Below are 27,482 nucleotides of genomic sequence, written 5' to 3' on the forward strand. Positions count from 1 at the left end.
TGCAGTGCTATGTTGTTGGGAGTTGGACAATTAGTTATGTAGACATGTGGATGCTTGGCTCAGGCACCCAGGCAGGAACTCATTTGGATGATGCTCAGACATATGGACAGTAAACGCAGCCCTTTTCCATCTCTCTGCTCCAAAACAATAAGGATAGTTAGATACTGTTTAACCCAAATGGCCATAGAAGCAGATACTCAGCCTGAGACTTGGGACTTAGACCAAAGTTCACTTGGCCTGTAAAACAATGATACATGAGACGGTGACAACCCCTAGCATGTAGTAGCATCACATTTACCTAAACCAAAGGTGGACAAACTATAGCCCATAGGCCAAATCTGCCCTATTGCTTACTTTTGTAAATAAAGTCTTACTGGAACATAGCCACACCCATTTGTTTACCCATTGTCTATGGATACTTTTGCTGAATAGTTGTGACAGAGATCTGTGGCCCGCAAATTCTAGTGTTTACTATCTGGCCTTTTATGGAAAAGTTTCCATAGACAAGGAGAATGGTGAGGAAGGTGGAGTAGAGGAGGAAGGAGGAGGACTCCTTTGTTCTCACAGCCTGACTTGCTTGGGCATCTTCCTACTGGACCGCCATTTTTCTCTTATAAGCTGCTCCATTTCCTTCCTCACTAACAAACAGGCACACCCAATCACTTTCTTATCTGACTGAATAAATCCCTTTGAAACTGCTCCAATTGGCTAAGCTTCTGTAGAAAAGGGGTTGTACCTATGTTAGGAGAGGGTCCATGTTTTGGGGAAGTATAAGAATGCCAAGCCAGTAGTGAGCATCCCTGGATAATACCATGAAGGGTTATTCATTTTCATCTTTACTTATCTTTATTTTCTAATTATTATAAAAGATACTTGTTTCATTAAATATATATATATTAGGGAGCAGGTTAAAATGTTAAGAGCTCTTCACTAACAAAGCACTCAGGAATCCTCGCTAAGAGAAAAATACTTGATATATACTTGGTTTATACTGCTTTGCTTACATTTGTGCCATGGATTTTCTAATATTCCTGTTTGCCAAGAAGACTTAAGCCACCATAAGCAACCTTACACCCCGGAGAGATGTATCAAGAAGAGAGGCTAGGAAGGCCTTCAGTGTGGGGAGGCCCAAAGAAAGCTGATGGAATGTGTTAGGATGTGACTGTTGGGTGACTGACTTTTTCTAACTTCCTCTCACCCTGCACCCCACACCCATATTCGTGCTGTAGTCACCAGATATGGCACGGCTCTGCTGTCTCAAAAACAGCGTGAATTACTTTCACTTTCAATTTCAGTTTTATCCCTTTACTGGAAAGGAAGACTGGCTTGCTCAGTCTGTTTTAGCTTTGATAAAGGAGGGATAGAAAAGTGCAAGGAGCAAGTGAGCAAGGGGTTGAGAGGCAACTGGAACTGTTCTTGGTGTGCGTGGAGCAGGTATGTCTATCTCTTTTATGTGCAACCCAAAATTGATTTCTGATTCAAAGTGACAATTGAGAAAGGGCAGGTTGCCTATTGTCTGGGGTGCGGAGGTCTATGGCTGGCTTTAGTTTGGAGGATGCTCAGCTTCTCTGGACCCGTAAGGTCTGCAAAGTGACGGGCACACTCTGTCTCCCTGGATGTGCTGCTCCTTGAAAGAGTCCTCATGGGAGTTTGCCTGTCTTGCTTTATCAAGCTCTGTGGCTGGCATTAGAATTCAGAGAATAAGACAGTCTCTGCCAAGGTTATAGGCAATTACCATCTAAAGAGATCGTTTCTTTTAATCTTTCTATCAGTCATACTTAAGAAACCTTCATAGCGAGAGCTCTGAAAATATCTATGTAGAGATAAATGTAGTCCCCACATAGCTGATCTTTTATTAGTTAAAAATTTAAAATCTTTTCAAAACTCTCACTCTTTCTTTTTCCTTCTCTCTCTCTGGCTCCCCCTCCTCTCTCTCTTCCCTCTCTTCTCCCCCATGCCCTTGTGTTTGTTGGTTTGTTTTTCATAGTTACATTGGAGTCTTGTAGCATTTAAAAAATCTATACCATCTGGGTTTAACAACCCCTCTGGATGATTCTTCTGTAGATCAAATTTTGAAGCCAATCCTGAGCGGGACTGATCAGTTGTACTTTGTTAATTGAAGTTAAAAATTCTGTAGCCTATTCACAGCTAAGAAATCACAGATCTGCAGATCTGGTTTTTTTTGGTTTTGGTTTTGGCGTTTTAGACAAAGAGAACAAAGAAGCAGTTTCCTGAGGCAAAGGCAAAAGGAAACACTCAGAGGAGAGCAGTGGGGCACCCCTGCAGGGTTTTTTGATTACCCCTTTTATCTTATTTTTAGCCCTTTGAATGGGTGTGGTCTTTTTTTTTTTTTTAAACATCTTTATTGCAGTCTAATTGCTTTAAAATGGTGTGTTAGTTTCTGCTTTATAACAAAGTGAATCAGTTATACATACACATATATCCCCATATCTCTTCCCTCTTGCATCTCCCTCCCTCCCAATCCCACCCTTCCAGCTGGTCACAAAGCACAGAGCTGATCTCCCTGTGCTATGAGGCTGCTTCCCACTAGCTATTTATTTTACATTTGGTAGTGTATATATGTCCATGCCACTCTCTCACTTTGTCCCAGCTTACCCTTCCCCCTCCTGGTGTCCTCAAGTCCATTCTCTAGTAGGTATGCGTCTTTATTCCCATCTTGTCCCTAGGTTCTTCATGACCATTTTTCCATTTTTTTTTTTTTTTTTAGATTCCATATATAAAGTTGTTAGCAGTTGTTCTTCTCACATCTTCCTACAGCTTCCTTTAGTCTTCACTCTAAAGAGGGGACTGGACAGTTGCAGAAATTATAATGTAGCTGTTAGAGACCCATGTTTTCCTTTGTATTCTTTACTCCCCACACTGAAGAATTAGACAAAAGGAGATGATGCAGGAGCAGTGTTTGAATTTGTTTGCTGCTTTGCTTGGATAAAAAATTAAAAAAAAAATTATTTGTATACCTTGTTTCTTAGTAACTTAGAGTTCACAGACTATGTTCAAATGCACCCAATGGACCAACTTGTTCAGTGCAATTATTGTGGATAAATCTCCATCTAAGTCAACAAACATGTACTGAAATCCTATTTTGTGTTGCATGCTATGCTCAGATATAAGCTTATAGTATTTAATTTTATTATCAAAACATTCTCCAGGCTGGACCTATAATTTTTCTCACATTACCCCTATAATTATCTTTTTAAAAAAATTTAATTTTATTTATTTTTATACAGCAGGTTCTTATTAGTTATCTATTTTATACATATTAGTGTATATATGTCAATCCCAATCTCCCAGTTCACCCCACCCCCCCACCCTCCCCAATCTTTAAAAACTTAGGTTTAGCTAGGTGAGACTCCTTGTTTAAGGCCACATGAGTAGTAACTGATAGAGCTGTTCTTTCGGGGTTTTTTTTGTTTTTGTTTTTTTTGTATTTTTTTGATAGTATTAGATGCATCTTGAATATTTGACCTATAAATATAAAACTGAATATTTGAGATATTTGGATATAATATCATGTTTATATATTCTGATGATGAAACATGAATATATATTATAGGAAACTTTTAATATAATAGCAATCAAAAATATGCCAGGAGACCCATGGTATAATTGTGCTTTTAATACTTATTTTTTCAAATCAAACTTTGCCTTGGAAACAATGACAAGGAAATCCCATATTCTTTTCACCTAGATTTACCCAGTGGTGATCTTTTGCTAGATTTGCTTTCTCTCTCTAAATATATGTGTAGGGCCTTAACTATACTTACACCCCTACTTCCCTATCGATACTTTTGAGCTTTAAGCTTTTTCGGCTGGCAATAAGATACTGGAATGTCCCCCCTGGGCAGAAACCGTTCCGAGCAAACAAGTATGGCGGGGGATGAGACCTCGAGCAAACCAGTATGGCGGGTGATAAGAATGATTAAGCCAGAGTTTAAAGGTCGCCCTAGCCAACCATAACTCATGTGACTCAACCCCCCACCACAAAAACACGAAAATGTAAAGTAGGCATCCGACAGCTAACCAATCAAGGAACTAGAGCCAAGACCCCACTCCGGTAAATGTAAAGTAGGCATCCGACAGCCAACCAATCAAGGAAGTAGAGCCAAGTCCCCACTCCGGTCCGGAACAAACAAACCAATGAGAAAAAAAACCTTGATATATCCACACTTTGCATAATGAAAAATGAAAGCTATAAAATGTATGTGATTCCGCTTGGGGGGGTTCCTCTTCGGCCTCCTGCGTGAGGACCAAGGAACCCCGGTGCACCGGCTCCTAATAAACCTCTTGCGTGTTGCAGCGACTCTCGACTCTCGGCGGTTCTTGGGCGAGCTGGGATCCCTCGGAGACCGTTCAGGTCTAACATATGTATATGTCTCTCAATGTAATATAAAATTATGCTTGCATTTTTATTCTTATTCTCATTTCTGGGACTAAGTTGCAAAAAAACCTGACACTTCTCAGCTAAGTACTTCAACCTGAATCCCTTAAGATACAAGACATTCTTCTGTCTCCTGCCTTCTCTTCTTGAAAGGGAGGCTGCATCCTTTTTATTGACCTCATTCCCACACAGCTGCTGCTTCTTCTACTTAACACTCCTCTATACCTGCAGGTAAAAGATGAGCACGTAGGATCACACCAGTGTTAGCACATTTTTGTGTATGATGGTCACTTGAAAGCTACCACTGGTTATTGATAAAGGAACTTATAGGATAACCAACGTCTTTGAAGATTATTCTGCCAATTAATTGGTTGCAGTAGCACGGCACAGAGAAATAGATTGCTTTTTTTTTTTGAACATTTTTATTGTGAAAAAATATATTTAACATAAAATTTACCACTTTAACCATTTTAAGGGTACAGTTCAATAGTACTAAGTACATTCACATTGTTGTGCAACTATCACCACTATCCATCTCCAGATATTTTCACCATCCCAAATGGGAACTCAGCACCCTTTAAATAAACAATAACTCCCCATTCCCTCTCCCTGCAGCCCGTGCTAGACACTATTCTACTTACTGTCTATGCATTTGACTATTTTAGGTAGCTCATATAAGAGGAATCATATTTTTCCTTTTGTGTCTGGCTTATTTCTTTTTTTTTTTTTTTTTTTTTTTTTGCGGTATGCGGGCCTCTCACTGTTGTGGCCTCTCCCATTGCGGAGCACAGGCTCCGGACGCACAGGCCCGGCGGCCATGGCTCACGGGCCTAGCCGCTCCGCGGCACGTGGGACCCTCCCAGACCAGGGCACGAACCCGTGTCTCCTGCATCGGCAGGCGGATTCTCAACCACTGCGCCACCAGGGAAGCCCTGGCTTATTTCAATTAGAATAATGTCTCCAAGTTTCATCACTGTAACATATTAGAATTTCATTCTTTTTATAGCTGAATAATATTCTATTGTATGACTTGCCACATTTTGTTTATCCTTCATCCCTTGATGGACATTTGTGTTATTTCAGCTTTTGGCTACTTTAGATACTGCTGCTGTGAACATTGGTGTACAAATATCTGTTCAAGTCCCTGCTATTAATACTTTTGTTGTATATACCCTGAAGTGGAATTGCTGGATCAAATAGTAGTTCTATGTTCAATTTTTTGGTGAACCACCATAGTGTTTTCCACAGTGGTTGCATCATTTTACATTCCCACCAGCAATGCACAAGGGTTCCAATTTTTCTACATCCTGGCCAGCACTTGTTGGCCTTTTTTTAAAAAAATAATAGCCATCATAATTGGTGTGAGGTGGTATCTCATTGTGGTTTTGATTTATATTCCCCTAATGATTAGTGATGTTAAGCATCCTTTGATGTGTCTATTGCCTATTTGTATATCTTTGGAGAAATGTCTGTTCAGGTCCTTTGCCTATTTATGAATCACATTCTTTTTGTTGTTTTTTTAATTTTTTAATTTTTATTTATTTAATTTATTTATTTTTGGGTGCTTTGGGTCTTCATTGCTGCGTGCGGGCTTTCTCTAGTTGCAGTGAGTGGGGGCTACTCTTTGTTGCAATGCGCGGGCTTCTCATTGTGGTGGCTTCTCTTGTTGCAGAGCACAGGCTCTAGGCATGCAGGCTTCAATAGTTGTGGCACGAGGACTCAGTAGTTGTGGCTCATGGGCTCTAGAGTGCAAGCTCAGTAGTTGTGGCGCACGGGCTTAGTTGCTCCGCAGCATGTGGGATCTTCCTGGACCGGGGCTCGAACCCATGTCCCCTGCCTTTGCAGGTGGATTCTGAACCACTGTGCCACCAGGGAAGCCCTTGCTGTTGTTTTTGAGTTGTAGGATTTCTTATACATTCTAGATGCTAATTCATTATTGGATGTGTGATATGCAAATACTTCTCTTATTCTGTTTTTTGCCTTGTTACTCTGTTGATGATGTATTTTGATGCTCAAAAGTTATTAATTTGGATGAATTCTAATTCCTCATTTTTTCATTTTTTGCCCATGCCTTTGGTGTAACAGTCAAGAAATCATTGCCAAATCTTATATCATGAAGATTTTCCCCTATTTTTTTTCTAAGAATTAAAAACCTTTTTTAGCTGTTGTGTTTAGATCTTTGATCCATTTTGAGTTAATTTTTATATATAGTGTTAAGGTAAAGGTCCAACTTTATTATTTTGCAGGTAGATATCAAGTTTTCTCAGCACAATTTGTTGAAAAGACTGTGCTTTCCCCATTGAATGTCTTGGCACTCTTGTTGAAAATTATTTGACCACATATGGGAGGGTTTATATTTGGACTCTATTCTTTTCTAGTGGTTTGTATTTCTGGCTTTAAGCTAGTACCACAGTTTTGATTTGTGTATCTCTGTAGTAAATTTTGAAATCAGAAAGTGCGATACATTTACCTTTATTCTTTTTCAAAATTGTTTTGTGTATTCAGGATTCCCTGAGTTTCCATATTAATTTAAGAATGAAAAGTTTTTCTATTTCTGTGAAAAATATTGTTGGTATTTTGAAAGAGATTGCTTTGAATCTGTAAATCTCTTTTCTGGTATTGTCATCTTAATATTAAATCTTCCAGTCCATGAACACTGGATGTCTTTCTATTTATTTATGATTTCTTTAATTTCTTTCAGCAATGTTTTATAGTTTTCATTGTATGTCTTTCACCTCCTTGGTTAAATTAATTCCTAAGTATTTTATTCTTTTTGGTACTGTTGTGAATGAAATTGTTTTCTTAAATTCCTTTTCATGTTTTTCATTGTTAATGTTTAGAAACACAACTGATTTTATGCGTTTATTTTGTATCTTTCAACATTGCTGGCTTCATTTATTTGTTCTAATAGCGTTCTTGAGAAATCTTTAGGGTTTCAGCATATATAATAATGTCATCTGTAACAAATAATTTAACTCTTTTTTTCCTATTTGGATGTCTTTTTTTCTTTATCTTTTCTAAGTGGTCTGGCTAGAACCTCAAATACTATGTTGAATAAAAGTGGCAGAAGCAGGCATCCATGTCTTATTCTTGATCTTAGAGGAAAAGTTTTCAGTGTTTTACCTATGAGTACGATGTTAGCTGTGAGTTTTTCACATAAGGGCTTTATTATGGTGAGGTAGTTTCTTTCTATTTCTAATTTGATGAGTGTTTTTTTTTAAAATTAATTAATTTATTTGGTTGTACTGGGTCTTAGTTGTGGCTCGCTGGCTCTTTCATTGTGGCATGTGAACTCTTAAGTTGCAGCATGCATGTGGGATCTAGTTCCCTGACCAGGGATTGAAACTGGGCCCCCTGCAGTGTCTTAAACACTGTACCACCAGGGAAGTCCCTTGAAGAGTGTTTTTATTATGAAGGTGCATTGAATTTTGTCAAGTGCTTTTTCTGCATTGATTGAGATGATCATGTGATTTTTCTCCTTTATTCACTTTTTTTTTTTTTTGCAGTACGTGGGCCTCTCACCGCTGTGACCTCTCCCGTTGCGGAGCACAGGCTCTGGACCCTCAGGCTCAGCAGCCATGGCTCACGGGCCCAGCCACTCCACGGCATGCGGGATCCTCCCAGACCGGGGCACGAACCCGCGCCCCCTTTATTCTCTTGATGTGGTGTTTTACATTGATTGTATGTGGAAACATCCTTGCATTTCAGGAATAAATACCACTTGGTCATGGTATGCAATCATTTTAATATGTGGCTGATTTTGCTTTGCTAATATTTTGTTGAGAAATTTGCATCAATGTTTATAAAAGATATTTTTCTGTAACTTTTTTCTCATAGTATATTTGTATGGCTTTGGTGTCAGGGTAAAGCTTTTCACATAGAATCAGTAAGGAAATGTTTCCTTTTCTTTAGTTTTTTAGATGACTTAAGAAGAATTGGTATTAGTTATTTAAAAGGTGGAAGTAATCAGTGAAGACATTTATTTCAGGGCTTTTCTTTGTTGGGAGGTTGTTTTGATTACTAACTCAATCTTGTTACTTGTTATAAATCTGTGTAGATTTCTTATTTCTTCATGATTCAGTCTTGGTAGGTTTGTGTTTCTAGGAATTTGTCCAATTCACCTAGTTTATCCAATTTGTTGGTGAACATTGTTCATAGTACTTTCTTATAATTTTTTTCTATAGAATCTGTACTAATGTGCCCACTTTGATATCTGTTTTTAGTAATATGTCTTCTCTTTTTTTCTTAGTCAATCTAGCTCAAGGTTTGTCAATTTTGCTGATCTTTTTGAAGAACCAATGCTTGTATTTTTAAAATTTCATCTATTGCTTTTCTATTGTTTATTTTGCTTAGTCTTTATTATTTCCTTCATTCTGCTAGCCCTGAACTTTGTTTCTTTTTCTAGTTACTTAAGTAGTAAACTTAGGTTGTTGATTTGAGGTTTTTCTTTTTTATTGCAATCATTTACAGTTATAACTTTCCATTTTAGTATTGCTTTTGCTACATATTATAAGTTTTGTTGTGTTGTGCTTTCATTCTCATTTGTCTCTAAATATTAAGTAATATTTCTTGGAATTTCTTCTTTGACCCATTGGTTAAGAGTGTGTTGTTTATTTTCCACATACTTGTGAAGTTTCCAGTTTTACTCTGGCTATTAATTTCTAGTTTTATTCCACTGTGATCAGAAAAGATACTTTGTATGATTTCAGACTTTTTAAAATTTAAGATTTGTTTTGTGGCCCAAAATATTGTCTATCATTAGAAGTATTCCATGCACACCTGGGAAAATGTGTATTCTCCTGTTGTTTGATGGGAGTGTGCCATATATGTCTGTTAGGTCCAACTAATCTGTAGTATTGTTCAAGTCCTCTATTTTGTTATTGATCTTCTGTCTGGTTTTTCTACCCATTATTGAAAGTAGGGTTTTAAAGTCTCCTATTATTCTTGAGTGCTGTGTTGCTCAATTTTGTCAATGCTTGCTTCATATATTTTGGAGCTCTGATGTTTGAGGCATATATATTTAGAATTGTTTTATATTCTAGTGACTTGACTCTTACCTGTTCATAATGTCCTTCTTTGTCTCTTTTAATAATGTTTGAAGTACATTCATTCTCTCTTGTCTCATATAGGTATAACCACCCCACCTCTCTTTTCATTGTGATTTGCATAGAATATCTTTTCCATTCTTTCACTTTTAACCTGTGTGCGTCCATAGATCTAAAGTGAGTTAGACAACATATAGTTGGAGTACTTAAAAAAAAAATCCATTCTGCCAATGGAGAATGGAGAGTCATTGGAGAGTTAATCCATTTACATTTGACTAGGGAGAGTTTTATCTATCTGCATTTAAAGTAAGTACTGATAAGAAAGAACTTATTTTTGCCATTTTGTTATTTATTTTCTATATGTCTTATTGCTTTTTGTTTTTCATTTTCTTCGTTCTGCCTTCTTTTATGTTTAGTTGATTTTTTTGTAGTGACATATTTTGATTCCCTTTGCATTTCCTTTAGTGTATATTCTATAGATACTATAGATTCTATAGATACTTTACTATAGATACTATAGATTCTATAGATACTTTCTTTGTGATGGCTGAGGTGATTACATTAACACTCTTATAATATCTATTTTGAATAGATACCAACTTAAGTTCAAATGCATACAAAAACTCTACTTTTTCATTGCTCTTCCTTCCTCCCTTCACTGTATGTTATTAATGACAAAATTACATCTTTATATATTGTCTATCCATTAACATAGATTTATAATTTTTAGTATTTGTTTCTTATACACTGTAGAAAATAAACAGTGTAATTAAACCCCAAATTACAATAATGCAGGTTTTTATATTTACCAATATTTATATTTACTGATATTACCGATATTTACCAATAAATTCCCTTTCCCAGATATCTTTCTATATTCATATGGTTTTCTGGTTACTGTCTAGTGTCCTTTATTTCAACCCTTTAGCATTTCTACCAGGACAGGTCTAGTAGTAATGAATATCTCAGCTTTTTTTTATCTGGAAATGTCTTAAGCTCTACCTCATTTCTGAGAGCAGTTTTTATGGAAAGAGTTCTTTTTTCTTTAAAAAAATTTTTTTAAAAAAATTGAAGTATAGTTAATTTACAATATTGTGTTAGTTTCAGGCATATAGCATAATGATTCAGTATTTTTGTACATTATATTTTATTAAAGGTTATTATAAGACAATGAGTGTGATTTCCTGTGCTATATCCTTGTTGCTTATCTATTTTATATATAGTACTTTTTATCTATTAATCCTATACCCCTAATTTGTCCCTCCCCTCTTTTCTCTCCCTTTTGGTAACCACAAGTTTGTTTTCTACATCTGTGACTTTGTATCTGTATTTGTTTCTGAATATACATTCATTTGTATTATTTTTTTAGTTTCCACACATAAGTGATATTATTTGTCTTTCTCTGTTTCACTTATTTCACTAAACACAATATTCTCTAGGTCCATCCATATTGCTGCAAATGGCAGTATTTCATTCTTTTTAGTGCCAAATAATATTCCATTGTCTATATACTACAACTTCTTAATCCAGTCATCTGTTGATGGGCACTTGGGTTGCTTCCATGCCTTAACTATTGTAAATAATGCTGCTATAAACAATGGATTGTATGTATCTTTTTTGAATTAGAGTTTCCATTTTTTCTGGATATATACCCAGGCATGGGATTGCTGGATCATATGGTAGTTCTATTTTTTGTTTCTTAAGGAATCTCTATGCTGTTTTCCTTAATGCCTACATCAATTTACATTCCTACCAGCTGTATGAGTGTTCCCTTTTCTCCACATCCTCTCTAATATTTGTCATTTGTGATCTTTTTGATGATAGCCATTCTGACTGGTGTAAGGTGATAGCTCATTGTGGTTTTGATTTGTAGTTCTCTAGTAATTAGTGATGTTGGGCATTTCTTCATGTCCCTAATAGCCATCTGTATATCTTTGGAAAAAAGTCTACTCAAGTCTTCTGCGCACTGTTTGATTGAATTGTTTGCTTTTTGAGATTGAGTTGTATCAGTTGTTTGTATATTTTGGATATTAACCCCTTGTTGGTCACATCATTTGCAAATATTTTCTTCCATTCTGTAGGTTGTCTTTTTGTTTGTTTATGGTTTCCTTTGCTATGCAAGAGCTTTTAAATTTAATTATGTCTCATTTGTTTATTTTTACTTTGATTTCTTTTGCCTTAGGAGACTGATCTAAGTAAATATTGCTACAGTTGATGTCAGAGTGAGTGTTACACGTATGTTCTCTTCTAGGAGTTTCAAGGTTTCAGGTCTTACATTTAGGTCTTTAAACCATTCTGAATTTATTTATGTATGTGGTGTGAGGGAATGTTTTAATTTCATTATTTTACATGTGGCTGTCCAGTTTTCACTGCACCACTTGTTGAAAAGACTGTCTTTTCTGCAGTGTATATTCTTTCCTCCTTTGTCTCAGATTAATTGACCGTATGAGTGTGGGCTTATTTCTGGGGTCTCTATGCTGTTCCATTGAGCTACATGTTGTTTTTCTGTGCCAATACCATGCCGTTTTGATTACTGTAGCTTTGTCATGTAGTCTGATGGCTGGGAGGGTTATACCTTCAACTCTGCTCTTTTTTCCTCAGGATTGCTTTGGCAATTCAGGATCTTTCGTGGTTCCATATAAATTTTCAGATTGTTTGCTCTAGTTCTGTGAAAAATGCTTTGATAGAGATTGCACTAAATTTGTAGATTGCTTTGGGTAGTATGGCCATTTTAATAACATTAATTCTTCCAATCCAAGAGCACTGGATGTCTTTCCATTTCTTTGAATCATCTTCAATTTCCTACATCAATGTTTTATAGTTTTTGGAATATAGTCTTCAGCTCCTTTGTTAAGTTTATTCCTAGGTATTTTATTTTATTTTTGATGTGATTTTACATGAGATTTCTTTATTTTATCTTTCTAATATTTCTTTATTAGTGTATAGAAATGCAAGAGATTTCTGTATATTAATCTTGTATCCTGCAACCTTGCTGAATTCATTTATTAGTTCTAATAGTTTTTGGGTGAAGACTCTAGGGTTCTCTATACAGAGAGTATCATGTCATCTGCAAATAGTGACAATTTTACCTCTTCCTTTCCAATTTGGATACATTCTATTTCTTTTTCTTGTCTGAATGCTGTGGCTAGGACTTCCAATACTATGTTGAAGAGAAGTGATGAGAGTGGGCATCCTTTTCTTGTTCCTGAATTAAGTGGGAAGGCTCTCTCAAGTTTTCACCATTAAGTATTATGTTTGCTATGGGTTTCTCATAAATGGACTTTATTATGTTGAGATATGCTTCTTCTATACCCACTTTGACAACAGTTTTTATCATGAATGGATATTGAATTTTGTCAAATGCTTTTCCTGCATCTAGTGAAATGATCATGTGATTTTTGTCTTTCCTTTTGTTAATGTGGCGTAACACATTGATTTACCTGTATTGAACCATACTTGTGACACTGGAATGAATCCAACTTGATCATGGTGTATGATTCTTTTTATGTACTGTTGATTTCAGTTTGTTAATATTTTGTTGAGGATTTTTGTATCTATATTCATCAAAGATATTGGCCTGTAATTTTCTTTCTTTTGGTGCCTTTGTCTGGTTTTGGTATCAGGGAAATGATGGCCTCATAGAATGAATTTGTGAGTGTTCCCTCCTCTTCAATTTTTGGAATTGTTAGAGAAAGATAGGTATAAGTTCTTTATATGTTTGGTAGCATTCCCCAGTGATGCCATCCAGTCCTGGATTTTTGTTTTATGGTAGTTTTTTTGTTTGTTTGCTTGTTTTTACAGATTCTATTTCACTTCTAGTGATCAGTCTTTTCAAATTGTCTGTTTTTTCTTGACTCAGACTTGGCAGTCTCTAGAAATTTCTCAGTTTCTTCCAGGTTGTTCAATTTGTTGGCATATAACTATTCATAGTATCCATTTATGTTATTTTGTATTTCTTAGGTTGCAGTTGTTATTTCTCCTCTTTCATTTCTTTTTTTGTTTATTTGAGTCCTCTCTCTTTTTTTCTTGGTGAGCCTGGCTAGAGGTTTGTCAATTTTGTTTATCCTTTCGAAAAGCCAGCTCTTGGTTTTATAGAGCTTTACTATTGTTTTTTTGATCTCTATTTTATTTATTTCCTCTCTCATCTTTATTATTTCCTTCCCTCTGCTGACTTTGGGCTTTGTTTGTTCTTCTTTTTCTAATTCTTTTAGGTGGTGGGTTGTGATGAATTGCTTCTTTCTTGTTGCTTTCAAGATTCTCTCTTTGTCTTTTGACAGTTTGATTATAATACGTTTCAGCATGGATCTCTAATTATTTATCCTATTTGAGTTGTTGAACTTCTTGTATTTGTAGATTGATGTCTTTCATCACATTGGGAATTTTTTAGTGATTATTTCCTCAAACAATCTCTCTGCCCTGCCTCTCCCCTTATGCTTTAGTGACTTCCATAATGCATATATCTGTCTACTTGACAATATCCCATAAATCTCTTAGGCTATATTACTTTAAATAATTCTTTCTTCCTTCTGCTCCTGAGATTTGATAACTTCAGATATCTTAGCTTTAAGTTTGCTGATTCTTTCTTTTGACTGCATAAGTCTGATCCCATCTAGAAAATTTCTAAATTCAGTTATTATATTTTCCGGTTTCAGAATTTCTACTGGGTTCCTTTTTATTATTTTTATCACTTCGTTGATTTCAACATTTTGTTCACATATTGTTTTTCTTTTCTTTTTCTTTCTTTCTTTCTTTAGAAATGTGTGGATGGGATGGAGTTACAGCTTATTTATTTATTTATTTATTTAATTTTTGGCTGTCTCAGGTCTTCGTTGCGGCATGTGGGATCTTTCATTGTGGCACGCGGGCTTCTCTCTAGTTGTAGTGCGTGGGCTCCATAGCACATGGGCTCAATAGTTGTGCTGCATGGGCTCTCTAGTTGTGGTGCGCAGGCTCCAGAGCACGTGGGCTCTGTAGATGAGGCACGCAGGCTCTTTAGTTGTGGTGCACAGGCTCAGTAGTTGAGGCACATGGGCTTAGTTGCCCTGCAGCATGTGAGATCTTAGTTCCCCGACCAGGGATCGAACCTGTGTCCCCTACATTAGAAGGCATATTCTTAACCACTGGACCACCAGGGAGGTCCCCACATATTGTTTTTCTGGTATTCTTTAGTTCTTTGTGTTTTCATTTAGCTTTCTGAGCATATTTAAGAAAGTTATTTCAAAAGTCTTTGCCTAGAACACTTAGTGCATGTTTTTCTTCAGGGGTGTTTCATACTACTTTATTTTTTTCCTTTAAATGCACCACATTTTCTTTGTATGCCTTGAATGTGCAAACATTTCTTTGTATGCCTTGTGATTTTTGTTTTGTTGTTGCTTATGTTGAAAATTGGGCATTTATAAAAGCAGCTAACTTTCCCATTCTTTGCATACTGGTGTTGTGCCAAGGAATTCTTTCACTAAGCTGGCCCTTGGTTTTGAGGCTTGGGATTAAGCTAAGGAGAAACCATAAAGTCTTTTTAGGCTTTTCTGAGCATACATCTTCCCTGAGCCTGTGTGTGCCTTTTCAGTTTTCCCCTGTATGTGCTGCTTTTAAATATCTTAATTTCCCAAAGTCTCTCCTTGGGTCTTTTGATCATCTATTGTTTGTCTCCACCCCAAAAATGAAAAATTCAGTTTCTCCTCTCAACTTTCTATTCTCCATACTTCACTTCTTGTCACCACATATCTGGGCATTTTTTTCACACTAAGCACTTCTGACACTAATTTCCAAGAGTTAGTCCATACCCCACAGGTTAAGGGCTCAGTCCCACAAGACTGCCCCCCAGTTCAAATGCCAATTGCAAGTCTAGGTTGTCACCTGGACTTCTAACTAGCTATACATTGGAGGTTCCCACCATCTCCTCTTCAGGTTCAATAATTTGCTAGGGTGGTTTACAGAAATCAGGAAAAATAGTTTACTTACTAGATTATTGGTTTATTTAAAAAAGATACAACCCAGGAACAGCAAGATAGAAGAAATTCATAGAGCAAGGTAAGAAAGGGGTGTGGAGCTTCCATGTTGCCTCTAGACATGCCATCCTTTGACCACCTCCATGTTCATCAATTCAGAATCCCTCTGAACCCTTTTAATTAGGTTTTTTCAGTTTTTTAAATGAAATCTTCATTAAATAGGGATGGTTGATTAAACAATTAGTCATTGATGATTATGCAACTTTCGGCTCTTCTCTGATCTCCAGGGGTTGGGAGATGAAGCTGAATGTTCCATGTCTCTAATAGCATGGTTGGTTCTTTTAAGTATGAGTTTTGGTGGGTATGTACTTTATGTATCATAGGGCTTGGTATATCTTAGGCCTTCAGTGTGTAGTAACAATAACTTGAATTTTATTATTATTACTGAAGTAAAACTATAGAGAGTGATAATAGCCTGTGTTTCACTACAAACATCATCAGAGATTTGAGGGAATGATGGAGGAAAACCTCTGTAGTCTGCTAATTCTAGATTAGCTTTCGTCTCATGGAAAGTACAGAAATCTTACCAAGTCCAACGTTGACAAATGCTTGTATGACTCTGAGTTAAGGAATGACTTTATAATCTTATTTCTACTAGGAAGCACTTCTAGGTTAGCAGGTTGCCATGGCATCTGGACCCAACATGATGGTCCCCATTTGTCTGGTGGAAAATGACAATGATCTGCTGTCAGTGAACCAGAAAGCTCTACAGATTCTTGAGAAGATTTCTCAGCCATTGGTGGTGGTGGCCATTGTAGGACTGTATCGTACAGGCAAATCCTACTTGATGAACCGTCTTACAGGACAGAACCGTGGTGAGTGTTGTACTTAGTCAGGATCCATTTGTTTGACTCCAGCTGATATCTCAGCCTCTTAATTTTCTTCCCTGGTCATGTGAAGGGAGAACCAAATTCCTCTCAATATACCAACGTTTCACTTCTAATTCTCACCACTTAATCACTACCTTACTGTGATCTGTTGTCATATTTTTGTTTTATTCCTATAAAGCAAAATTTCTCCTATGTATGCTAAAAATCCTACCTTCTTCTACCTGCTTAAGTATTGGGCTCTTGCAATTGTGTCTTCTCTCTCTTGAAACACATTTTGTTTTTTTATGGAATATTCTCATCAACATATAAAGATGTTTCATTATCTATCATCTTAAAAATCCTTCCTGGACTTCATATACTATTGTGGCTAATACCTCTCCCCCTTTTCAAAAATTATTTTGTCTGGCAAAAAATATAATCTCAATTTCTTTTTTCCACTTTTTTACCTGCCCATATCTTACTGCAATCCACTTCTCTCTGCCTCTGAACCTCACCATTCTTTAAAAATACTCTTCTTATGGTTATCTGAGACCTCTGTTTTGTCTGATTCATGGATACCTCTTTGTCTCCTTGTTAATCCCTTGCTTGACATCATTCTCACAATTAATATCCCCTCCTCCTTGAAACAGGTGACAGACAAAGTAGAACATTCTTGAGGAAATAGAGAAAGCACCATGTTGTATGCTGGGGTACTTACGCTCCAGTAAGTCTGACTTTGTAGCCTCTGGGCTGCTTAGATTACCTGCTGTAACTGAATGTTGCTTTCTCCACTCTCCTTGCAGGTTTCCCTCTGGGCTCTACAGTGCAGTCTGAAACAAAGGGCATCTGGATGTGGTGTGTGCCTCACCCTTCCAAGTCAGACCATACCCTGGTCCTTCTGGACACAGAGGGCCTGGGTGATGTGGAAAAGGTAAGGCAGAAAATCATAGATAAATCTTTTTTATTCTGGATTTTCTCCTTATTGCTTAATGATCATAGACATTTAACTGCTGTAGTCTATTTGTAAAGTCTAGAAATCGCCTATAGTAAATGAGGCAGAGTATGGTTTGTTTGAATCTCACTTTTAGGTAAGGTATCATGGTATGTTAGATAAAATTTTTTATTTCTTGGCACTGTATGGATGACTTGATTACATTTAATGAATAATTGTTGAACAACTGAATTCTAGACCTTTGGACTCAGTACTGTAGATATCAGTGACCAAAATAAAGGTCCTGTCCTCAAAGAGTCTTTAGTCCAGTTGATAAGACCACACATATGCAGGCGGGTTTAATAAAGTATGATTGGTAAAGAAGCAGGTTGGAGAGAGGAAGAAGTGCTGTGTTGCAATCTCCAACTTCTGTCAATTCCATGTGAGCTCTAAGTTGAATGGTCCTTTTGAGTTATCCTGAGTTGGGACAAGGGTGCTGATAAATTATTGAAAGCCTGCTCTGGAAGCCTTTCTAATTAAGATGCCTGACACCTGAAGACTGTCTTTCACCAGCACTCCCAACAGCTGGGGGACTAAGTCCTTCAGTCTTGAAAGATGATCCAGGCAGCACCTCACAGTTTCCATAATTTACAGTTAAGTGTAAGGATGCCTTGGTAAGAAAGTGGAGAAACATCAACCTGGGATTGAGGAAAGTTTTCTGATTCACCTTCTTAGCTACCAGATGAAGAATGTATTTGAGGATTGGAGTTAAGAGATGGGTTTATATTTTCTATGATGAAGTTCATCAACTACTCACAGAGCATTGTAGAATGCTGTAAGATACCTCTGAAAGTGCTGTTTCTATAAAGGCATGTGTTTGTCCTACAAGAAACATTTCAAGATGGATTTTTGGTATTTTAGCTTACTACTAATGGATGAAATAAATTATTATTTTTTTCCACCTACTTTGAGATTTATTTGGAAATAGTATCTAAATTTCTATAGCTTTCTATTTCTTCCCAAAGAAGAATTAGAAATTCTGTATTTATTTTAAAATCATATATCAAGCAATGATATAGTCTTGTTGTTGAAATAATTTATTGTTTGTCATAAATACCACTTCTTCTTATCCTAATTGATTATTTTTAAAAAATCGGGTTTTTGGGAAATAAAGTGATGAATAGACTATTTCCCCCGCAAACTCCCATATAGACTCTTCTTGACATGAACCACAGTTTTTGCATTTGTTCTAGGGAATAGCTTCACAACCGTTATAGTAGAAATGATCTTTAGATTTATGCTATTACTTGGACAGTGCTATGATTTATACAAACAAATTAGCCTGGCCTTTAAGGCCCTTCATCAGGCTGCACTAGAGCTCAAATGTACTTCTCCACTCACCCTCTGCTTCAGTCAAATGAAATAACTCTATTTTCATTACAAGACCCCTGTATTCTCCCATGTCTAATTTTGCTTCTGTGAGTGTTTCTATCTATGGGACCACCTTCATTTCTTCAATTCCACATTCCACCAATTCTTTAATACTCAATTCAAGACTTTGAGGAAGCTTTCATATCATAGATTCTTTCTCCAACTTTCATAGCTCTATTCTTCCTTGACAAACATAAATTTTAATTTACTATTATAGCTATAAGTTCAACTGCTTATATACATTACTAAGATGTAAGCTTTTTATAGGTACTGTCATCTTTGTTGCATTTATTGTTATGGATGTTTGTCACTGCTTTGAAATAGGCATCTTGGGGCTTCCCTGGTGGTGCAGTGGTTGAGAATCCGCCTGCCGATGCAGGGGACACGGGTTCGTGCCCTGGTCCGGGAAGATCCCACATGCCGCGGAGCAACTAAGCCCGTGAGCCGTGGCCGCTAGGCCTGCGCGTCCGGAGCCTGTGCTCCGCAACGGGAGAGGCCACAGCAGTGAGAGGCCCGCATACCGCAAAAAAAAAAAAAAAAAAAAAAAAAAAGAAATAGGCATCTTGAAAGGAATATTTGTCATTTTTAACATGGTTTTTGAAATCTAAGAAACAGTGGGGAGCATTCAGTAACTTCCTGCAGATATTTATTGATTGGATATAATTTAAATACCCAGTTATGCCAACTGTGGTATATTTTATATGGGCTATGATTAATAAATATTTGTAGAATGAATAAGTGCTTAGCACTTACCATTGAATACATAATTACACACCAAGTACTATACTAGATTTTATGTATATGTTATTTTAATTCATCTAGTTGAGGGGAAAAAAGCACTATGAAGATAACGATTTTTTTTTTTTTTTTTTTTTTTTTTTTTTTTTTTTTTTTTTTTTTTTTTTGTGGTATGCGGGCCTCTCACTGCTGTGGCCTCTCCCGTTGCGGAGCACAGGCTCCGGACGCGCAGGCTCAGCGGCCACGGCCCACGGGCTTAGTTGCTCCGCGGCACGTGGGATCTTCCCGGACCGGGGCACGAACCCGTGTCTCCTGCATTGGCAGGCGGATTCTCAACCACTGCGCCACCAGGGAAGCCCCGATAACGATTTTATATATGAAAAAATTGGAAACATAAAAATGTCTTTGTAATTGTCAAAGCTGTTATCTATATTTATGTTTCTCTTCAAACAATTTCTTTGCATGGTGAGTATGTCAGCTGCAATAATAAATGAAACTATGATAGAATAAGTGTATGAATGAATTTCTAATTTAGGAGTAAACTCCTAAATCTCGTGTTCAAATGTGCTTTCTAGGGTAACCCTAAGAATGACTCGTGGATCTTTGCCCTGGCTGTGCTTCTATGCAGCAGCTTTGTCTACAACAGCATGAGCACCATCAATCACCAGGCCTTGGAGCAACTGCAGTATCCTTCCAGGAACTGAACCACCAAGTTTCACTGAGTTTTTGGGAATGGAGATAGAGTCAGTTTCTCCTTCCCTGTTATTTAGTTGCCTTTAATGGAGTGGAGGGGACTCATGGCAAAAGAGAGTGATTATAATACTTTTTAATTAGGGAAATGTGAGAATTGTGTGTAGGGGTTTTCTTTTTCTTAACCAAGTTCCTAGTTATGTGACAGAGCTCACAGAACTCATCAGGGCCAAGTCCTCTTCACGATCTGATGTAGTAGAAGATTCCACAGAGTTTGTGAGTTTCTTTCCAGACTTTATCTGGACTGTACGGGATTTCACCCTGGAGCTGATGTTAAATGGTCACCCTATCACAGAAGATGAGTACCTGGAGAATGCCTTGAAGCTGATTCCAGGTACCAGAGCATGGCCTGGACAGTAGATGGTCCAATAGAGGGTGGGATCTACTACACACTATCCACCATCTCTGGGGCTGCATTTGTATTTAAGACTAGATCAAAGTCTGTAGAAATTGTGGCTGGAAAGCGGATTGCAAAGCTCTAGAGACTGGAGTCTAAGTTCTCTTAAGAAAAGTAAAGTATAAGTTAAAGTGAAATTATTCAAAACCAATTTGTTTTTCATACCATTTGTAACTTAGCATCCAGATTACAATGGGTGCTAAATCTTCTAAAGACCAGACACTTGAGTTCCCTAATTTGGCTTCTGCTTTTTTTGTTGAGGAAAACAACTGACAAGATACTTGTTAGACATGAAATTAAAATGAAAAGTCAATCTAATGAAAAAAAAAGTGCATTTCACATAGTTAGGTATTATTTTTCTCAAAGAGGGAACTTTCTAATCCTGTATAGTATATCATCTACAAAATGACTTTATGTTCTAATACTGAAGAAGTGTGTGTCTTTTCAATCTATGCCTTTTCAATATTTCCAATAACTTTTAGAACATTCATTTTACATTCCATATCCCAGCTTTCTCCTAATTCCCATATATTTACCAGTGCTTTAATTACAAATTAATAAATTATTTTAATGGGTTACATTTACAGTGGGTATATCTGATGAAATCTTGAAAGATATATCAATTCTGATTTATTCCTTTTTGTTTTCATTTTTCTATTTATGTTTTCTCAAAATATTTATTGAGAAATTGGCTAGGCGGGAGAAGACAACTGTCAGATCAAATATAATCCTTTATGTCAAAGAGGTTATTGATTAGTGGTGACATCTTAAAATTACATTTTAGGTACCTTTACCCTTCAGTGTTTTTTACTAAAAATTAGCTAACTCTGTACCAATTATTTTTTAGCATCAAGATCATTTTCCCTAAATAATCTAGCGTCATTCCTAATATTCCTGATATTGTTCACTATTCCTTTTTTGTGGCTCTTCTTTTTAGTCCCACAGCTCAATTCCTACATGAGATTAAGTGGAGCAAAAAGTTACACTTGACCTTTCATTCTTTTAGCCATTAGTTCAGTAAACATCTAATAGACAACTACTCTACCATGTGCAGGTCTGGGGATACCAGCCATAGGTTTCTTTTACTGGATCAGAAGTCTCCCCAAATTTCTCTCCAGTTACATCATTGGTATAAGTTTGATGTACATAGGAATACTGAAAGTCTATGTTAAAGGAGTTATAAACATAGAAGACAGCAAAGATACATAAATCCCTGTCATAAAAACCATTAGCTCCCTTGTCCCAAGACTCTTCCCAGTCTAATCTCTGTTTTTCTGTCCCTCAGGCAAGAATCCCAAAGCCCAAGCATCAAATCTACCCAGAGAGTGTATCAGACATTTTTTTCCAACACGGAAATGTTTTGTCTTTGACCGGCCAACAAATGACAAAGAACTTCTAGCTGACATTGAGAATGTGTCTGAAGACCAACTGGATCCTAAATTCCTGGAACAAACAAACAATTTCTGTTCTTACATCTACACCAATGCAAAACCCAAGACCCTCAGAGAGGGAATCACTGTCACCGGGAACCGTGAGACTCTTTTTCCCATTTCCGTGGGACCACTGAATATTTTATATATGTGTTTTTCAGTAGTTTTGTTTGATTCTGTATGGAATTTAGGTTTTACAGACATTCATACTCCATGAAGAAATGTGTATATTTTATACTTATCTTACTTTCGGAAATTTAAAAATCCCTCCCCCAAATTGCAAGTTTTGTCACTGAAATCTGTGGCTTCCACTTATCTGAAAAATTCCTACACTAAGAAAATAATTCACTATCTGGGTATAAAAACAAAATTCCATTTTCTCAGGGCAAGTCTTGTATAGTAAGTGTTCTTCACAAGGAGAATACAAAAAATATTTTGGGAGTTTACAGTGGTCCAAAAATAAATGTTAGCCCATAAATCACTGAAAAATCCATTAAAAGCCTCAGAATTGGGAATAAGTATAATCGGATATAATCTGATATACCCTGTCTCATCTCAATACCTCTGTAATCTATCTTACTTTCAATATTTCAGATATCCCCTAGTATTTTACATACAGGTAAATTTTTAATTTTTTTCAGCCCTGTGGGCTGGAAAACCATAAAAATGAAGAGTGAGTAGGAAAATGAAGGTAGAGATAGCAAAAGGGGGAAGTAATGTGTGTGTGTGTGTGTGTGTGTGTGTGTGTGTGTGTGTGTGTGTGACCTTAGACATGTAGCCTCAGAATCCTGGTGCCTATTGACTGATAACTTAATATTTATCCCTTAAATGTCCTGGCCTATTCAGGGCTGAGGACTCTGGTTGTGACCTACGTGGATACCATCAATACTGGAGCTGTACCTTGTTTGGAGAACGCAGTGACAACTCTGGCCCAGCTGGAGAACTCAGCGGCTGTGCAGAAGGCAGCTGACCACTACAGTGAGCAGATGACCCAGCAACTGAGCTTCCCCACGGACACGCTCCAGGAGCTTCTGGAGGTGCACACAGCCTGTGAGAAGGAAGCCATTGCAATCTTCATGGGGCACTCCTTCAAGGATGAGAATCAGGAATTCCAGAAGAACCTTGTGGTAATTTCTCTTAGTATTTACTATTTGTCCCCTCCTCTTGAAGAAGGGGAGAATATGACAGAATAAAGAGGCATCTGTCAAAAGCCTAGCAGAGCCTTTACTGAACCCATGGTTCATCCCTCTCTCAAAGATAAAGTAGTCTGTGTTCCCATCAGGGATAGGGCTTCAAAGGACTACATTTCCTTCTTTTTTCTGCCAAACCTCAGGCAATTTATCTGGAAATGTCTCTCATCTCTGATGTAAAATCAGTATAGATATCTTCATAAAGTAAATACTTCTGTGGATTCCAAGGCTGTCTAGAGCACCCCAAAGTCATTCTTAAGCTGGTTTCTTTTCCTGTGAACACATTCCCATGACCAGCAACCAAAATTTCTCTTATCAGCCCCTCATTCCAGGCCATTTTCAACTTAGGTTGCTCCTTGTATCACTGAATATAGAATCACTGAATGTTGCAGTTGCAAGGAACCACAGAGATTAGATAATGTAACTCCAACATTTCAGATGAAGAACCTGAAGGGAAGCTAAGAAACTTTCCTATGGTCTTAGAGTTTTCAAGATTGTGAGTAGATCAAATCTTGTGATTGCTATTTTATTCCCTGTACTCCAGCAGAATGCTTTTCTCATGAGGACCACAGTCAGACCAATCCTTCTACCAGATTCCTTGGAAATTTATCTCCTCTGTTCCTTGCTTCTGGTGACATCCCTCTACATTTCCCTTGCAGGAAATCATAAAGGATAAGAAGGAGGGTTTCTTGCTGCAGAATGAACAGGCATCTGTCAAATACTGCCAGGCTAAACTTCATGAGCTTTCCAAGGCCCTAATGGAAAGTATTTCAGCAGGCACTTTTTCTGTTCCTGGAGGTCATAAACTCTACATGAAAGCAAAGGATATGCTTAAAAGGGACTATTGCCAAGTGCCCAGGAAAGGAGTGAAGGTGAGGAATAAGGGGAGCATGAAGAGTCTACAGAATAGAGTCAAGGGGGTCTTCTGAAAATCTGAGAGCACAGCACCAGGTGTGGGTAATGAGAGAGCATGGGCATATCATGACAGCTTTAGCTCTTGAGGTCCATACAATGTTCTTTATTCCTGAGGAGAAATGTCCATTCCCCAAAAATGACTATGGATTTCTAAAATTCACAAGACAGAACAGAAATTGTTCACTTCTTCATCCAACAACATGCTTTTTGATGTGCCAAGTGCAGATGATTTACAAATCAGAGTCTTTGTATTCAAGGCTGATCACAAGAGAGGAAGTCCAATACACAGACAATTGCATACAAAGTTATAACACTTGTGAACCCGTGAAAAAAGGAATAATGATAATAAGAATGCAGCTGACATATTTTGAACTGTTATTGCCTATAGCCATAATGCTAAGCTCTTTTACTAGACTCTTTAATCCTTCAAATAACATTAAGAAGCATCTACACCTATTGTCAACATTTTAAAGATCTGAACAGAGAGGCTTAGCAGGTTAAACTAACTGGCCTAAAGTTACGGACAGCAAGTAGCGGAGGAAAACAGCAGCACATTTTAGAGGCAGTATTTCACATTGGGAAGAGAAATATATAAAAGCCCCAGAGATCCTGGGTTTGTAGAACTGAACATAGTTCTGACTGGCTGGAATCTGGAGTGGGTAGAAGGAAGTAGCACGGGACTAGATACTGGAGGAAGACAGGTCACTCTAAGGAGCTTAGGTTTGTTGTAGTGAATTTTAAACACGAAGCAAAAATTACATGGACATTCTTGTTTTTGCAGCACTAATCTCCTCAATGGAATTGTAAGTTCTGTGCTCCTTCTTGGTTCCTCAGGCAAACGAAGTCCTCCAGAGCTTTCTGCTGTCACAGGTGGCAACAGAGAAATCCATCCTGCAGGCAGATAAAGCCCTCACTGATGGGGAGAAGGCTGTAGTAGGTATGGAGAAGGGCTCTGGTGGTCCTGCAGTTCCCTCTGACAGGTGTGAGAGCAAAACCTTCCTGCTAACAAGGAGCCTCTTCTCCATCTGTAGAACAACTCTGCTATGTCCAAAAATAGCAAGGGGAGTTGTGGTTGGACGTGGCTAGATGTCAGCCAGACAGAGCCTCTCCCATCACATTCTGAAATGTGCTCTTGGTGGTGTGGATGCGGGGGGCGGATTTCAAAGATTTCCTACCTCCCTTTCCAATTTTATTTGGTCTCTGAGGTCAGGAGGGTAGATATCAGTCCTTACCTTACTTTCACCCTCTCTAAAACCTTCTTGGGGCAGAGGAGCAGGCCAGGAGGGACACAGCTGAGAGGGACCAGGAGCTGCTGAAACAGAAACTGCAGGAGCAGGAGCAGAAGATGGCAGCACAACAGCAGAGTCTCCAGGAAAACATAGTCCAGCTGACGGAGAAGCTGGCAAAGGAAAGAGAAAACCTACTGAGAGAGCAGAATAGGATGTTGGCGCATAAGCTGAAGGTGGGTCAGGCCATGGCCTTAGGAGTGCCTGACAGTCATTACCCTTGTACATCAGGAAGGAATGGGCAAAGGTTAGAGCAAGATTATGGAGAGAAGCACCACTGCCATTTACTATTTATGATTTATTAAAACCCTGAAGCCTTTGAATCCTTCTAAAGCCTTTGAATTCTACTCTATAAGTAGACTCTGGCGAGTTCAGCATGATTATGGCCCCTCCAGTCCCTTGGAGAATATAAATAGTGTTTGGGTATCCATTTTGAGAATTTTTAAATTAAACAGATATTCCAACAACATGTATTTAATATGAGCAGCAACTGGTTTGCTTTGCCAGGATCACCACCAATTACCAGGAACCTTGCTACCACCCAAAGACCCTGAGGTAGATCTATGCTGTCCTAAAACCATCAGAAATGTCCAGACTTAAAAACATAGAGAGGCAACGGCTTCTAAACTTGCTGCATTGTCTCCAGGTGTGGATAGATACCCAAGCTATCATGTGGCATAGAGGGAATTCTCTCACTGTCCATCTGGAAGTGTTTATAACAGATTTCTATGATTTGGGTGACTGAACCCTCCTGAGTGGGACTGAGAATTAGTGCAATCAGACCAAGGTTACCTCTCACCTCTCATTTTTTGGCTGGAACATATATTTGTCCTCATGTCAGGCCTAGCTTTTTGGCAAAACCCAATGGTATGTGAATATTAGTAAGGCTGTAAACTACACTTTCTCTTAGTGTTCAGGTCAAAACCAGTAGACATTCTGTGTTACAAAATTCTCCTTTCATGACTGAGTAAGAAAGAACAATTTTAGGAGTGAAACAAAGATAGTTTGACAAAATGTAATCTTTGAAAAAAAACGGGATTTAAAAAGTTTTACTTCCCTTCTCACTTTTTTTTTTTTTTTTTTTAGGTCCAGGAAGCTCTGCTTAAAGAAGGATTTAGAAAGAAATCTGATGAGATGAATGCAGAGATAAATCATTTGAAAAATATGATTGATAATACTAAAGATGATAATACTCCCTGGCTGGTACAAGCCTTGGACAAATTTGGCAAAGAGCTCTCTTCAGTATTGCGCACGCCAGGCAGACTTCTTGATCATATTGTGAGTGGTGTGAGCTCTCTATTTAAAAGGAAGTAGCTCTCCTTTTAAAGAAATTATAGATACATAATATAGGTACATGTTCTGGCCTCTGTTTGGTGTGAATACTTTTCACTTTCATTCAGCAAATCTTTAAATATAAAAAGTGGTTACTAGAAAATATCAATGCCTGGCCCACATTAGATAGAATAAATGCATGGACACTTTGATATAGCATGTTCACTTTTAGGAAATATATGTGTGCAAAATCATATATATGTATATATACATACATACATACATACAAGAGGCCTGTTGAGGCATCCCTTTTAATGGCAAAAGATTGGAAACTACTTAAATGTCCATCTATATAAATTGGTAATATACATTTTCCATGTATTCCATATACTGGAATACTATGTAGCCAGTAAATAAATTGACAGTGGAGGTTTATATGTATAAATATAGAACAACCTTGAAGATATATAGTAGAGTGAAAAAAATGAGGTACAAAACAATTTGTATAATCTGTTCACCATAAAAAATGCAATTATTATGTGCACTCATATATATGTACACATAGAACACCTCTGGAAGATGCATTAGAAAGTGGTATCATTGGTTCCTTCTGGGGAGAACAGCTTGGCATTAGGGATGGAAGGGACACATACTTTTCATTATATCCTCTGTCTTTTCAATTTTGTAAAGAAAGCTTGTATTATCATTTCTCAAATAACAAAGAAAACATAAAGTATAATACTAAAAATGATAATAAATGGGAGTGAAATTGACTATTAGATGATGAAATTGCTCATTGCTTCTAGAAATGACATCAGTCTGTTCAATGAGTTGGATCAGAATACTAGAAAGCATAAAATTTGCATCCTAATCTTGTTTTC

General features: G+C 37.4%; 1 protein-coding gene across 3 annotated transcripts; it reads left to right on the forward strand.

Moving 5' to 3' along the window:
* The first annotated feature begins 772 nt into the window (after positions 1-772).
* On the forward strand, positions 773-27,482 carry LOC131742543 (guanylate-binding protein 6-like). Of its 3 annotated transcripts, XM_067043091.1 has the most exons (12): positions 1,288-1,434; positions 7,906-8,129; positions 16,051-16,267; positions 17,065-17,192; positions 19,937-20,046; positions 20,249-20,445; positions 21,794-22,039; positions 22,785-23,065; positions 23,788-24,000; positions 24,878-24,980; positions 25,312-25,505; positions 26,416-27,482. In XM_067043091.1, exons 3-12 carry the CDS (start codon positions 16,078-16,080, stop codon positions 26,641-26,643), a joined length of 1,890 nt encoding a protein of 629 aa, XP_066899192.1. In that variant the 5' UTR covers positions 1,288-1,434; positions 7,906-8,129; positions 16,051-16,077; the 3' UTR covers positions 26,644-27,482. The 3 variants fall into 3 exon arrangements, with proteins under 3 accessions (XP_058896519.1, XP_066899192.1, XP_058896529.1); XM_059040536.2 differs by lacking the exon at positions 7,906-8,129 and having other exon boundaries at positions 773-1,434; positions 26,416-27,477; XM_059040546.2 differs by lacking the exons at positions 7,906-8,129; positions 16,051-16,267 and having other exon boundaries at positions 1,332-1,434; positions 26,416-27,470.

This window comes from Kogia breviceps, chromosome 1, assembly GCF_026419965.1.
Source record: "Kogia breviceps isolate mKogBre1 chromosome 1, mKogBre1 haplotype 1, whole genome shotgun sequence".
NCBI lineage: Eukaryota > Metazoa > Chordata > Mammalia > Artiodactyla > Physeteridae > Kogia > Kogia breviceps.

Coding starts and splice junctions, on each gene's coding strand:
- LOC131742543 (XM_059040536.2), top strand. CDS start 16,078: ATGGCATCTGGACCCAACATGATGGTCCCCATTTGTCTGGTGGAAAAT. Junction 16,268..17,064: donor TCTTACAGGACAGAACCGTG/GTGAGTGTTGTA, acceptor CTCTCCTTGCAG/GTTTCCCTCTGGGCTCTACA. Junction 25,506..26,415: donor TGTTGGCGCATAAGCTGAAG/GTGGGTCAGGCC, acceptor TTTTTTTTTTAG/GTCCAGGAAGCTCTGCTTAA.